The sequence below is a fragment of the Chlamydomonas reinhardtii genome (genome assembly GCF_000002595.2).
Source record: "Chlamydomonas reinhardtii strain CC-503 cw92 mt+ unplaced genomic scaffold scaffold_23, whole genome shotgun sequence".
NCBI lineage: Eukaryota > Viridiplantae > Chlorophyta > Chlorophyceae > Chlamydomonadales > Chlamydomonadaceae > Chlamydomonas > Chlamydomonas reinhardtii.
Window position 1 is genome coordinate 100,630 of NW_025061536.1, and position 14,176 is coordinate 114,805.

The following is a 14,176-nucleotide window of genomic DNA, read 5'->3' on the forward strand; positions in this document are numbered from 1 at the left end:
TCTCCACAAACGAGCAAACACGAGGTATCCCTGCACTCCTACACCCACACACCAAAGCACACTGCACCGACAAATCCTCAATACTGGACGCCATCCATACCTACTTCCAGGGCCAGGGAGCCACCATCACTGGACCCCGAACAGGAAAATATAAGCCTGAAGATAGACTGCCCAACAATACCTACCCATTCGACCCTAAATACAAGAACAGTGCCCCTGACACCTTTACCCTACACAGCGCAACCACACCACCAACGCACGCGCTGCTCCCCAGCATTGCTGACAGCACCAACTTTGACTCGTGCATTGACCACCTGAGCCGCAACAAGTCCCCAGGACCAGATGGCATACCCAATGAGTTGCTTCGCGCCTTACCGCAAACCTTGCGTAGCACTCTGCATAACCTCCTTACCCTGATGTGGGTGAGGGCACACACACCAGCCTCGTGGACGGCCAGCGAAACAGTCCTGCTTCCCAAACCAGGAGACCCGCTCCTCCTAAAAAAATTACCGGCCCATTGCACTTGCCAATACTACATATAAACTCTGGACAAGCCTTATAACCGTAGCCATATCTGACATCTCACACGACCTAGACTTATTCAGCGAGACACAAGAAGGGTTTCTGCGGTACCGCAACACGGAACGACAAACTCTAAACCTAGTGCACGCACTAGAAGATGCAGGCCTGACCAAACAAGACATATATGTGATGTATGCCGACTTCTCAAGCGCCTTCAACACAATCTCACACGACAGGCTTTTGGAAATTATGTGGGACCTCGGCATGCCACACGACCTGATTCGTGTGGTCCAAAACCTCTACTCCAATGCGCGCACCTACATACGCTCTGAACATGGCCTGACTGCCCCTATCTACATTGAACGTGGCACTGTACAAGGAGACACACTCTCACCCGTCCTATTCCTGGTGTTCATAGAACCACTCATCCGCTGGCTGCATGTTGGGGGGCGCGGCTACTCCTACGGCTGCCTACCACCCCACCTGAATGCCCGCTACAACTGCTCCTCCGCAGCCTACGCCGATGACCTGGCAGTGCTTACAAACACCTTAAGCGACCTCCGAATCCAATGCGACAAAATACACCGGTACTCTGAGTGGGCAGGCCTCCAGGTTAACCACGCAAAGTGCAGAGTCACTGGTATCCTGCACCACAGAGCCATGCAAGACAAGGGTCTGAACGGGCCCACCTGCAACCGTACACTAAGATCAATGCTGGACAACAAAATCCACATTGGCACCACAAGTATACCCTACCTTCCAGCGACGGAACCGTTCAAGTACCTCGGTGTGCAAGTCACAATGACCCTAAACTGGGGGCCCCAATTTGCGTACCTATGCAAAAATATCACGGACAAAAGCCTAAGCCTCCAAACATGTCAAGCCTCACCAGAGCAATGCCTGCGCATCATCAAATCGTGCATTCAATCCGTTGCTGCATATAGTTTCGCCGTCATGCCCTACACGGAAAATGACATACGCACACTTGACAATATGATCGCACGCCTGGCCAGAACATGCTATCGCCTCAGCCGCGGGTTCCCCACGCGAGCCGTCCTAACGCCAGCAGAAATGTCCGGCCTAGGAGTCGGCTCCCTGCTCCCAATCTATGTGCAGAAAGCAACACGGGCCCTAACATTGGCCCTGAATGACCCAGGCCGCCTGGGAATGGTCACACATGCCCTGCTTGAACTACAGACCAGAATAGCCGGCACTACAGACATGCACAAACTCCGCCATGAAAGCCACTACTATACGACACTGAAACAACTCAGCATCATGCGCGCCTATAACCTCACCATATGGGACCACGGGGCCCCATACAAAGGGCCACCCAACATACTGCTAACCGCAATCAGCCGCAGCTCACACCCTATCTCACACCACTTGGTCCTTACCTTGACACAAGCCGGCCTTGATTTGCGAAACCTTGTAGGTAAAGAGCGTACACCCGAGGGGCGCGCATGCCTCATTCCTTCTGACATCCTCTTCCAACACCTGCCACGCAACCAATGCCAGCATAAGCACCGAGTGGCCCTAAACCGCCTTAGCCTATGCCTGAGCGCGGAATGCGATGGTGCCCGTGAGGCACCTTTCAACCAGGCTGAAAACTACAAATGTCACTTACCCCTTCCGCAGCGATACAGAGCCCTACCCAACACGCCAGCCTTTGCCGCCCTCCTACCCCGCAATGCCACCCCGGGCGAGCTAACAACCCAATCTACGATGGACGCCCACCTCCAACACATGACTGCATTACACCCCAATACCGAGGCTCAAACACCCCAACACCCAAATGGCCTAGGCCCCCGCCAGCGCCAAACCATGTTAGCCCACATGCTGAGAACAACAGGTGCCCCACCCACAGCACCAACCCAGTCGCCAACGGCAACTCTAATTCAAACTCCGACAGACACACTGCCTACCCCGCCACTAGCACAACCCATGCCACCGCCACTAACACAGCCCACGCCCCCACTAACAACACCAGCGGGCCCGGACGCCCCCAACACCCAGACACCACCCACAGTAGCGTCCCTCACAACGGCCCACCAGCAGCCAAAAAGTAAGAAACAACGACCCAACGCCATCAAGCGCCTACAGCAAAAGATTGATGCTGACCCCCGGCACGACCCACTGCCACCTACCGATATGCGCAGCCACACAGAGAAATCTGGCTTTATACTAAACAACGACCCCGATGAAAATGACTCCGGTCCCCCGAACTTTGTCATGTGGGCACCACACTACTTTGCCAATGTACAAAAAGACATGCAAGGAACCAACCGCATGCCTCGACTTGGAATTCCCCGCCACCACAGCAAGTTCCCGCAAAACCGCACTCGCCCCAACCCGACCCGTACAATCCCAGCCCACCTCGCAGACCCCTACTTCCTGGGTAGTCAGGTGGACGACACCAATCCGCTAAACCCCGTCACAGCTTACATATCCGCAAACCCGCCAACAACACCTCCCACCTGTGCTTATGACTCCCGACCGAGATGGGCAGACACTGGGGATTTCATGATTGCACCTGAGCCTCCAAACTGGCCGAACATCACTGGTGCCACACCGGGGGACAGCCACGACCCCCGCCAGGCTGACCACGACCCACAAGGACAAATGCGTGCAGAATATATGCAGGAGCGTGAACGCCTCCGTGCACACTTGGATGACCACCCACCCCAACCAAGACCCTTCAAGCGTTGGATGGGAATCCGACTCCAGCTCCTGACAGGCAAACTACCCTGGCCGACGCAGGCATACCATGTTGCCCAAGCAGCGAAGCAACTAGTGTACTCCCTGTACCACGACATAGAGGAAATCTCGCACATTCAAGCTGGGCCCATCACTAAAGCCGTCACTGCCCCAGAGAAGGGTGACAGTCTCCACACCGAGCGCTACTATGAGGTAGCTTGGAAGGACACAACCATCGTTAAAGGAGCGGCTGAGGCCTACACCCGCATGAAGTATACTGGGACTGCTGCCGCACACATGGGATACGGGCAAGCGTGCTGCAAACATTTCTTGCGCATGAAATGGGACCCCACCAGCGAACCCGTAGACAAATGCCCCACCCTCCAAGGGTGGACCCCTGCCATCTCCGAACACTTGCGGAAACTTGCAGAACCCCCTACACCCATGCCACAACCCAAGCCCAAAGACGCCCGTCTTACACCTGCCCAACAGCAAGGGCGATGGACGCAAGCCGACGTGGCCGCGTCCCACGTCCGACGTACCACCAAACAGAACACGCGCATTGACACCAACCCGTGCAATCCCTACCTCGACGTCCACCCCACCGGAAGGTATACAATCCAAATCCCAGACACATACACTGATGAACGCACCCTCGCCCATGTCTACAGCCCTACCGGACGCCACATAGCATCCATTACGCTAGGCACCTTGCTGACTCTTAAAGCTCGGTATGACCACGCCCTATCTACCCACCATGACGCAACCAGCCCGCACCGATCTCAAGGGGGCTTCCCGGAAGACTTGGCTAAACTGCTACTCCGCGCACGGGTAGACAGCAAAGGCAAGACATGCAAGTCGGCCCCCGCACGTGAGCGCTCTCTCCCCGAGTCCCTGAAGCTGGCGCTGTATAACTGCCTTGCCTCGACACACTCAGACCCTGACCGCCCAGTGGGGCTGGTGGAACGCTTTGCCTCTCCACTCAACTGCTCGGGCCGGGCCACTAAATATTACAGCCAACACGCAGCTGACTCCCTCTTCGGGGCCTCACATGATGCGTACACGGCCCCGTTTGATGGCCTTTCCCTCGCCCACCCTGACCCTGACCCAGACGCCTGCACAAAGGCACTGGCGTGGGCAACAGCATCGATCGAACACCTAGAACACCAGGCCACCCCCGCCATTACCTTCATGATTATCCCACAAGGCAAAGGCGCCGCCAGCCGGTGCCTTGCGAGTCCGCATGTCACCATCCTGGCCCTGATTCCGCCTGGCGTATCCGCCTCTAGCATGTTAGATGGCCTCGGGGCGGCCGACGAGGCTGCCAGCAGCAAGCAGGGCCTGCAGCTACTCCTCATTGCGAACACCACAGGGGTACAAGCACTCAACTCCAACAACAACCTGACACGTCTCCAAACCTCCCTGGCCGAACTTGGAGCGGTGCCACCACCGACCTCGCAACCCCCAGGGCGCCGACAACCACTGAAGTGGCCCGCGCGCGTAACCCTCCCCCGTGACCGCACAGCCCCACCGGGCCGACCATACAGCCACCGTGCAAAAGCCCGTGCAAAGCAGCTAACTAGACCCCAAGCCCCAGCAGCACGGGGCCTGGACACATGCCCTACGCCCATGCCCACGCTCTCTGCCCTCTACACCACACGAGCTGCCTTCCCCACTCGGAGCAGCTACCTGTACGATGCCGCCACCATTGTTTGGACCGACGGATCTTGCATCAAAGTTGCGGCCGGTGAAGATGGCAACGAAATGAACAAACTCGGCGCCTGCGCGTGGTCCCAACAGACCGAACACATCTACGTCGAACCAGGCGGCCTCAACAGCACCAACACAATCCAGAGAGCCGAACTATCAGCCATTCTCGTTGCGTTAGAATACATCCGCCCCCGACTCTGTCTGCTGGGCATGACCCAAGTAACCATAGCCAGTGATTCCCTAGTGTCTCTCTACTTGATCCGCCGAGCCCTTACTGCACCACAACGACTCCTACTATCCAAGCATAAAAACCTGCTGGAAAACATACTCCACGAGCTACAAATGTATGCCGACGCCGGGGTCACAGTCCAGCTGCTGAAAGTCCGCTCTCACACAGGGCTCCTCGGCAACGAGGAAGCTGACAAAGGTGCCGCCAAAGTCGCCGCCAATGACATGGAGGCCATGGGGCAGGCCATACGCTTAGCACCAGACGAACCGTGGTCCAACATCTGGTGGCCCAAACGCAACTCTGACAATTTCTACCTAAGTGACCTAAACCGTGGAGTCCTGAACTCATTGCCCCCCGAAGCACAACAAGGCTTTACCAATAATACACCAGTGCTGGAGCAATGGGCGGAAGCATCTGCCAACATGTGCCCCACCCTCAGCAACCGCACCCTCGCCAGCTCCACCAGGCACCCCTGGCTGGTCAAGCAAATACTCTACGCCCGCTACGGCTACCTCTTCAACGCACAGCTTAAACGGCGCTACCGCCTGGGAGGGAACGGCAACTGCCCCCTCTGCCACACCCCTGACTCCGGCGGGCACATCCTCGGAGGCTGCACACACCCTAAAATGAAAGGCGCGTACATCAATCGGCACAACTGGGCAGTCCAGCGTGTCGCCAAATGCATCTCCAAAGGGACCTACGGGAACGGGTTCATGGTCATGGACGCGGGCCCGCTAGCCGACCTGCCACACTATGCGTCTGCACAACGCCCCCCCGCCTGGCTGGCTGCGGAGAGGACATCATCACCCCTTATTACAAGGCTCAGACCTGACATTCTGTTCATCCCAAACCTGCCCGCCCATGAAACACATAGAGAAGGGTACCGCCCGCCCCTGAACAAAGCACGGCTGCCCATCTATATCCTTGAAATCGGTTACAGCTCTGACGTTCGCCATTTGGACAAGCGGGAAGAAAAATCTCAACAACATCAAGAACTCAAGCGACTGCTGGAAGCGGCCGGATGGACGGTCCACTACTCCACCAATGAATGCCTTGCGCTCGGAGTGACTGGGGCCATCCCTTGCAACCTCACTAAGCTGCTCACCTCTCAACTTGGGGTGACCCACACAGCCGCACGAGTATGCGGAGAGAGGCTCCACACACACGCTGTGAACAGTGCGGGCGGCATTATCAAAATGCGCCGAGTAACCGAGCAGGAACTCAAACCGAGAGGTGGGTGAGCCACGGCTCCCCCACACCTCCTCGGAGTGCGTGGTGAGGTGGCAGCGCGAGGGGGATGGGCCTCCTCGCCCTAGCCACCTTACCCCGATAATCCACGCCAGGCCCCATGGGCCGGCGTTTGAATTATTATTATTATTCCCGCTGCAGTTGAGGCTTATTGCAAGCGCAACCAGGCTGCACGGCGCGCCACTACTGTGCAGTGGAGCCTGGGCCGTTTCCTACACCTGGTGTTGCAGAGTTCAAAGTGTACAACACGCTAGCTAACCCTCCTGGCATACTTTTAACGGCGCGAACAGTTCCAGTAACGCTGCTGGCGCATACAGCTCTCGTGCCATAATTAGAAGTTCCTAACGTATGCCTTCATAGTTGACTTCGTTGCTGCCGCTACAAGGTTTGCTTCATAACCCACCCGTTCACATACCTTGCCACACGATGCTGCAGGACCGCACGTGCCACAAGCGATTTCCATGTGCACGGCAGAGCTTTCACCCCTTCCAGTCCTGCCTTTCCACACGTCGCCCCAATGTCGGCCTGCATGTAGCTTGCCTGGGACCATACTTCCGCCATGCTCCACCTGCCCCTCAATCCCTGGGGGGTCCGACAGGGGGGCGCCGCCCCCCTGTCAAAGAGAGAACCCGGGGCCCGAGGGATCGGTAGTAATGATCATCCCAACAATGATAATGCTGCACTTCGCGCCGCGTTCCAGGGGGGTCGACAGGGGGGCGCCGCCCCCCTGTCCATTTCCGGGGGGTGCAGGGGGGCTGGCCCCCCTGCGGGAATACCTTTGTTACGCCCGCCTCAAATGCTTCCCCGCCCTCCGGCTCTTTCATGTGGCCACCCTCGGGGGCGGGCGGGGGCATGCGGGTCTAGAGGCCTTGTATTATTGCCCCCGCTCTTAAGGGTCTCGCTACACGTTTTGGGTTACGGCGCCATAGACGCCGCGCCGCGCCCTCGTTCGCGCGCCCGGCGCGCTAGTCTGAAAGCCCGCAACCCCGCGCACCTATAACCCCGCGAAACCGCGCGCGGCGTGCGCGCCAGCGCGAGAACCCGCCCAACCGCCGCGACCCAAGCACGGGCGCCCACGATCCGGGCGCGGGCTCCCGCGCGCGCGCCAGCGCTGCTCCGGCCGCACGCGCGCCCTCGGAGCGCCGGTGCCGGGGTTGGCTTTACGCAGGCGCGAGTCGCGCTGCCGCGCGCGCAGCGCGGCGCCTGGCATTGCCGTGTTCCCGCCGCCGCGCTGTCGATGATCACTGGCACCACCGCTGGTGGTGCTCTCGCCATGCACCGGCGAGCGTATCCGCTGGTGATACACGTGAACAGTATTGCTCATGACATGGCTCATGATATTGGCGCGGGAAACGTTGGAAAAACGCACGGAAACGTTGGAGCCCACGTTTTGTAACTCCGAGGAGGGGTTGCACGCGGCCGGCGGTGGCCCGTTTCATGCCACTGCTTTGTTTGCACGGCCTGCACATGCCTACCGGTGCTGCGGCACCAGTTTGCTGTTCCGCGTTGGTCGCGAGCTTGTACAGCCGATGTACGTGCAGTAAGTTGTAACCCGCGGATCTTGGCGGCAGCCGCACTGCCCGTGGGTCACCTGTCAGCATGCTTCCGTGCTGCCACGCCCGCTCAACCCATTGCAGCAGCACACTAATAACTAGCTAGGGCCGCCTCGCAGCCATGCAGTCATTGCGCACAGCACGCAAATCCCGCGCGCCGAGGGCAAGCTGCTGATGACAGGCGCGTTTTCAAGCGGCCAATGACAGCAGCCTGTCACACGGCAGCCCCTGCAGCAAGCGATACAAGCCGGCGCCCAGTGCTTTCCCGTTTACCCGCGGCGGCTCCTTTGTTCAGCTCCGCACACACATACCGTACGTTTAGCTGATCACCACGCACCCCTAAAAAAAAACAATTATTTCTGCACCACGCACCCCTAAACCGGCAACTATTTTGCACCACGCACCCCATGGTGCGGTAACTTTACAGAACCACGCAGCCGTGAAACTGCGGGGTGTGTGGTCCCAAGTGTGTGTGTACAATACAAGGGGCGAGTGCTACTAGCTGACTGCACACCGGTGTCCATGCCATGCGTGCTGTAATCGCCACCGCCACCGCCACCGCTACCGCTACCGCCACCGCCACCGCCTCGCGCTCTGCCCTTGCGGCTGCGGCGGCCGCTTTACCAAGCGCAGCACCATCCTCAAACAGCTTGTAGTATGTGGATTTGCTAACAGCCCCAAAGAACTGGCCGATGGTTCCCTTTGGCGGCATCGAGCTTAGTTTGGCAGCTAAAACATTGATGCTTTAGGTGGAATGGATACTCCGTAGTGGTATTCGTTGTATATTAAGCAATAGCGATGAAGATTTGAGGATTTGGCGATTTTGGCGGAATGGCACGCCCGGGATGGGTATTTCTGTGGAACCCCGCACCCCTCCCGAAACAATTCGTGCAGAACCCCGCACCCCCCCCTCAGGTGCGTGGTATTTCGGGTTTTCTGTCAAAATAATTAATTACATGCGTGGTGATATGGATTAGGTACGGTACGTTGTATTTACCGCTTTCCCGTGCCCGCGGCCACACACAGTTGCAGGCATCAGCGCAGGCGCGGCGTGGCGTTTCAGGTAAGCTGTTGTTTGCTGCCTGCTTGTTTGCGTGGCCTGAGTTCCCTTGCTGGTGCTGGGTCTCACTCCATATCCTGCTCGGCGTGTTTGCAGGGCAGCCATCCATGCACCAGTGCGGTGCTGGCGTGCTGCTCGCACGTGATATGGACGTTCTTAACCCGTGCTGGTGCATGCCTGCAGGCGCCGCGCTGACGCTGTGGGTTTGTTTCCTGACCGTCGGCTGTCAGTAGTCCAACGTGCGCGTGCGTGGCCGGGGTATTATTCAGCTGGGTTCATGCGTGCACAAAGGTACTTTGTGGGCCGCATGGTTTAACGCGCTTGCTCCCCTGCCTGTTGTTTGTCCCGCTGCAGTTGAGGCTTATTGCAAGCGCAACCAGGCTGCGCGGCGCGCCACTACTGTGCAGTGGAGCCTGGGCCGTTTCCTACACCTGGCGTTGCAGAGTTCAAAATGTACAACACGCTAGCTAACCCTCCTGGCATACTTTTAATGGCGCGAACAGTTCCAGTAACGCTGCTGGCGCATACAGCTCGCGTGCCATAATTAGAAGTTCCTAACGTATGCCTTCATAGTTGACTTCGTTGCTGCCGCTACAAGGTTTGCTTCATAACCCACCCGTTCACATACCTTGCCACACGATGCTGCAGGACCGCACGTGCCACAAGCGATTTCCATGTGCACGGCAGAGCTTTCACCCCTTCCAGTCCTGCCTTTCCACACGTCGCCCCAATGTCGGCCTGCATGTAGCTTGCCTGGGACCATACTTCCGCCATGCTCCACCTGCCCCTCAATCCCTGGGGGGTCCGACAGGGGGGCGCCGCCCCCCTGTCAAAGAGAGAACCCGGGGCCCGAGGGATCGGTAGTAATGATCATCCCAACAATGATAATGCTGCACTTCGCGCCGCGTTCCAGGGGGGTCGACAGGGGGGCGCCGCCCCCCTGTCCATTTCCGGGGGGTGCAGGGGGGCTGGCCCCCCTGCGGGAATACCTGTGTTACGCCCGCCTCAAATGCTTCCCCGCCCTCCGGCTCTTCAATGTGGCCACCCTCGGGGGCGGGCGGGGGCATGCGTGTCTAGAGGCCTTGTTATTATTGGCGCCGCCGCCGCACGCCTGGTCGCGCGCCTGACCGGGCCGCCTGGAAGCCAGCACGCTCTTCTAGGCCCTGGCGCTGCCCCGCACGCGCGCCGCGCGCCCCAGCGCGAGACCCCGCCCAACTGCCGCGATCCAGCTGCCGGCTCCCTGGATCCGGGCGCCGGCTCCGCGCGGCACCAGCTCGCGCGGTGCGCGCCCATCCTTCGCCCGCCGGGCCGCGGGAGCCACGCGCTGCCGCCCCCTACAAATGGGCGCCGCCGGGGGCCGCCACCGCGCGCCGGGCTGACCGCCAGGCCAGGCTTGGTGCCGGCCGCCCCCATGATGATCGCTAGTGCTCATCGCTGGTGGTGGCATCAGCTGTGACGTGTCAAAACATGTTGGCTAGCGTGTCATTACATGTGTATACATTTTATACATTGCTTATATACTTGCTACACCATCACTAGCCACGCGCCGTTGCAAAACCAGCCGGAAACCGCTCGTGGCAGCGGCCGCCTTGCCCCGCCCGCTGCCCCGCCGCGCTAGGCTGCCGCGACTGATCCAGCTAGGCTGCGCCTGCAGCATCGCAACCAAATTGCGCATGGAGTGCGAGTGGAAGGCGTGTGCCAATACAAAGGCCCAACTGCTGCCGCCCAACTGCCCAACTGCCAAGTGTGCTGCAGTTACTCGGCCAGCTCCATTTGTTTGCACTGTTCTTATGTCGGTGCTTTAATTGTAAAATAATTAAAACCATTGCAATCATATGCAGCTGCCTCGTGCACCATGCGCGCAAGTGCGGTTGTGCAGTGGGCTCAACAGCCGAGCAAAACCAGCAGTTACACGCCCTCGCTCCCACTTTCCAAAACGGGCGCTCACTCTATGCACAAGCCCGCACGAATGCATGATGCTATCATTTGTGAACAGGCGCCCCTGCTTAGTGCACCTGGCTCCAGTGCAACCCCTCGCAGCGCAACAGAGTCGCATTATTCAAAGTCGCACCTTCCCAATGTGCACAACCCAGCTGCATCCAAGAAAGCAATATCCGCTCCACGCATGCTGTAAACTGTGCCACACAGTGGAGTCCAGTTCATGTCCGTGCAACAACTGTTTGCAACCACCCCAGCAATGCAGTTCCAGCCTGCGTCCTCGCCTTCCTCCCACCCAAACGTTCCGCATGCCGGTGCATGTACTAGGCTCCCCTCTCACCCATACCCTAGCCACCGTTTCCCCCCGGGGGGGGGTCCGACAGGGGGGCGCCGCCCCCCTGTCAAAGAGAAGCGACGGGCCGCGAGGGGGGCGGGTAATAATCCCTACCTGCCACTCCCACCCCCATCATCATCACAGATCCTTTGTGCTGCATACCAGGGGGGTCGACAGGGGGGCGCCGCCCCCTGTCTATCTCCGGGGGGTGCAGGGGGGCTGGCCCCCCTGCGGGGGAAAAATGAGATGCTTCCTTAGTTGCTCCCTTCTCCTCCTTCTCCCCCGTCTGTCATCCCACCGCCTCCCCTTGGGGGCGCGCGGGGGCATGTGGATCTAAGGGCCTCGTTATTGTTCCCGCTCCTATATGCCCCGTTAAATTTTTTTGGGTTACTTTCGGATGGCGCCGCGGCCTGGTCGCGCGCCTGGCCAGGCCGCCTGGAAGCCAGCACGCTCTTCTAGGCCCTGGCGCTGCCCTGCGCGCGCGCCGCGCGCCCCAGCGCGAGAGCCCGCCCAACCGCCGCGATCCAGCCGCCGGCTCCCCGGATCCGGGCACTGGCTCCGCGCAGCGCCAGCTCGCGCGGCGCGCGCCCATCCTTCGCCCGCCGGGCCGCGGGAGCCGCGCGCTGCCGCCCCCTGCAAATGGGCGCCGCCGGGGGCCGTCGCCGCGCGCCGGGCTGGCTGCTTGGCCGGGCTCTGTGCCGGCCGCCCCCATGATGAGCGCTAGTGCTTGTTGCGTTGCTTGATCGTCCGGGTCGTCATCGTGTCGGCCTTGGCGTTGCCGCATTGTCAGGTTGCGGTCCTTCGGAGGCCGTGTGGGGCGGGCGGGTGCATCGGGGCCCGCAGCAAGTCGGTTGGTGTATTCTGATATCAGCTCCTCCCACTCCAGGTCATGCTTTAGGTCACGCTCACGCTCATTGCTGTTTGCCCACGTAACTTGGCGCAGGAGACGAGTCGACCTTGATGAAAAGAGGGCCGCACGTGGGGCATGTGTTGTCTCGAGTGGCCCGGGCGCAGGTGCGGTGGGCGGCGCGTGTGCAGGTAGGGGGCCGGCAGGTTGGGCCGCTGTTGCTGTGTCTGCATCTGTCGTGCCGGCCCCATCTGGGTGGGGCTGTGTCGTGCGTGGGCGAGCCTGCAGTGGGTGCTTGAGTTTCCCTAATCTCTTGTCGGCCGCCGTCCCGAGCCTGCCGTGCGACCGTCTCTACAACGTCCCTCGGCTCTACAACGTCATGTTCGCTTGTGCGTGTTGCGTTTTTCAAGCATTTTCAATAACCGTGTCCTTGAAACGCGCCCAAGGTCTTCCTGCGTACCTGGGCATCTCTCCGGCCTCCCCTTCTGCTTTGCTATTGGCTTCCTCGACTGCTTCCCGCTTCTGCTACGGTTTCCCCTTCTGCTTCCCTATCCGTTTCCTCAACTGTACGTGCTTGCATTCAGCACCTCTATCTCTCCAGGGCGGCAGGGTTGAGTGAGACAGCCTCTGCCACGGCTGCAGGCCTGAACCTGCACCACCCGCTTAGGGCGCACTGACGCCCCTGCCTGCTCAGCGATTGAAGCAGTGGTGTGAGAAAAACAGCTACCGACGTCCTCATACGGCGGCGCTGGGTACTGCTGGGAATCGAAGCGCCCCACTCTGCAAGCAGCGCGCCTTCCCAGCCCTTGACAAAAAGCGTTAAAATTGCGATAAAATTGTCCGGTTGTGTGTAGGTGTCCGCGACGCTTTCCGACAAGCGCAATGCACGGGCCGGAATCGGCGTTCGCGACAGTCGTAAACCCTTTACACGTGGTGCCCAAGAGTGACAGCATTCGCCCAATCATCGATCCCACAGCGTCCGGCGTCAATGCATGCATGCAGCAGCTTCCGTGTAAGCTCCCGAACCTGGCGAATCTCACGCAGTACGGTTACCTGGGCAAGCGGGATCTGGCGTCGGGCTTCCACCACTGCGTGCTGGCACCGGAGGCACGCCGCTTCATGGCGTTCCGCAACCCAGCAATGGGCGCTTTGCAGCGGTACGTGGCCCTGCCTTTCGGCGCCAGCCAGAGCCTGGCGATCTTCTGTGAGCTCACAGCGGCGGCGACCACCATCTTCCAGTCACAGTGCGACCGGCGCGGGCTGCAGGTCCGCATCTTACGTACTGCGACGACTTCATGATCATCGGGCAGCAACACGCGGACGTGGTGGGTGCTTTTGCGGTCATGGACGCGCTAGGCGCGGAACTCGGCTTCACCTGGAAGCTGGAGAAGGACCAAGGGCGGGACACAGCATGCCAGCAGCTGGAGTTTTTGGGCATGATGTTTGACACGGTGCGGCTAGAGATGCGCATCACGCCGGACAAGCGGCAGCGATATGCAGCAGCGCTACGCGCGCTGCTAGACGCAGCGGAGCAAGGGGCGGTGCAGCGGCAAGATCTGGAGTCAGTCGCCGGCAACCTGACTTTATTTCGTGGCGCGGGCGTGCCGGTGGGGTTACACTTTCCAGCAGAGCGTGTAGGACGCCCTGTTCACGCCGCAGCAGCCGGCACCACGCGTCTTATCGCTGGAGCCGGCGGCGCTCGAGGACCTGCAGTGGTGGTGGGAGGTCCTCAAGGCATTGGGAGCCTACGGGGCTCGTGCGGGCAATATAATAATAATAATTACAACGCCGGCCCATAGGGCCTGGCATGGATTAACGGGGCAAGGTGACTAGGGCGAGAGGGCCCGCCCCCCTCACGCTGACGCCTCACCACGAAAGAGTCACAACCTCCGAAACTACAACCTCCAAGTCCTAGGCCGCTCTTCAAAGTCCACTACATCCAAGCCTGCATACCTAGCATATTGAGCTAGGGAAACGCCGCATTATAGTAGTGGAGCACTGCCAGTTCGTGCAAACCGAGGAGCCATGGCGCTCCTCC

At 59.7% G+C, this 14,176-nt stretch overlaps 3 protein-coding genes across 3 annotated transcripts; 1 reads left to right on the top strand and 2 right to left on the bottom strand.

The window, feature by feature from the left end:
* Positions 1-4,217: 4,217 nt before the first annotated feature.
* CHLRE_23g754947v5 (uncharacterized protein) lies at positions 4,218-8,716 on the bottom strand. The gene is made up of 2 exons (XM_043072938.1): positions 8,474-8,716; positions 4,218-7,133 (listed from the first exon to the last, which is right to left on the bottom strand). Exons 1-2 carry the CDS (start codon positions 8,669-8,671, stop codon positions 7,023-7,025), a joined length of 309 nt encoding a protein of 102 aa, XP_042914146.1. The 5' UTR covers positions 8,672-8,716; the 3' UTR covers positions 4,218-7,022.
* Positions 8,717-10,492: 1,776 nt separating this feature from the next.
* On the bottom strand, positions 10,493-12,686 carry CHLRE_23g754997v5 (uncharacterized protein). Its single transcript, XM_043072939.1, has 3 exons — positions 12,599-12,686; positions 11,714-11,924; positions 10,493-11,445 (listed from the first exon to the last, which is right to left on the bottom strand). The coding sequence occupies exons 1-2, from the start codon at positions 12,604-12,606 to the stop codon at positions 11,747-11,749; spliced, it is 186 nt and encodes a 61-aa protein (XP_042914147.1). The 5' UTR covers positions 12,607-12,686; the 3' UTR covers positions 10,493-11,445; positions 11,714-11,746.
* A 290-nt stretch (positions 12,687-12,976) lies between these two features.
* On the top strand, positions 12,977-13,708 carry CHLRE_23g755047v5 (uncharacterized protein). Its single transcript, XM_043072940.1, has one exon. The coding sequence runs from the start codon at positions 13,135-13,137 to the stop codon at positions 13,435-13,437; it is 303 nt and encodes a 100-aa protein (XP_042914148.1). The 5' UTR covers positions 12,977-13,134; the 3' UTR covers positions 13,438-13,708.
* Positions 13,709-14,176: the final 468 nt, after the last annotated feature.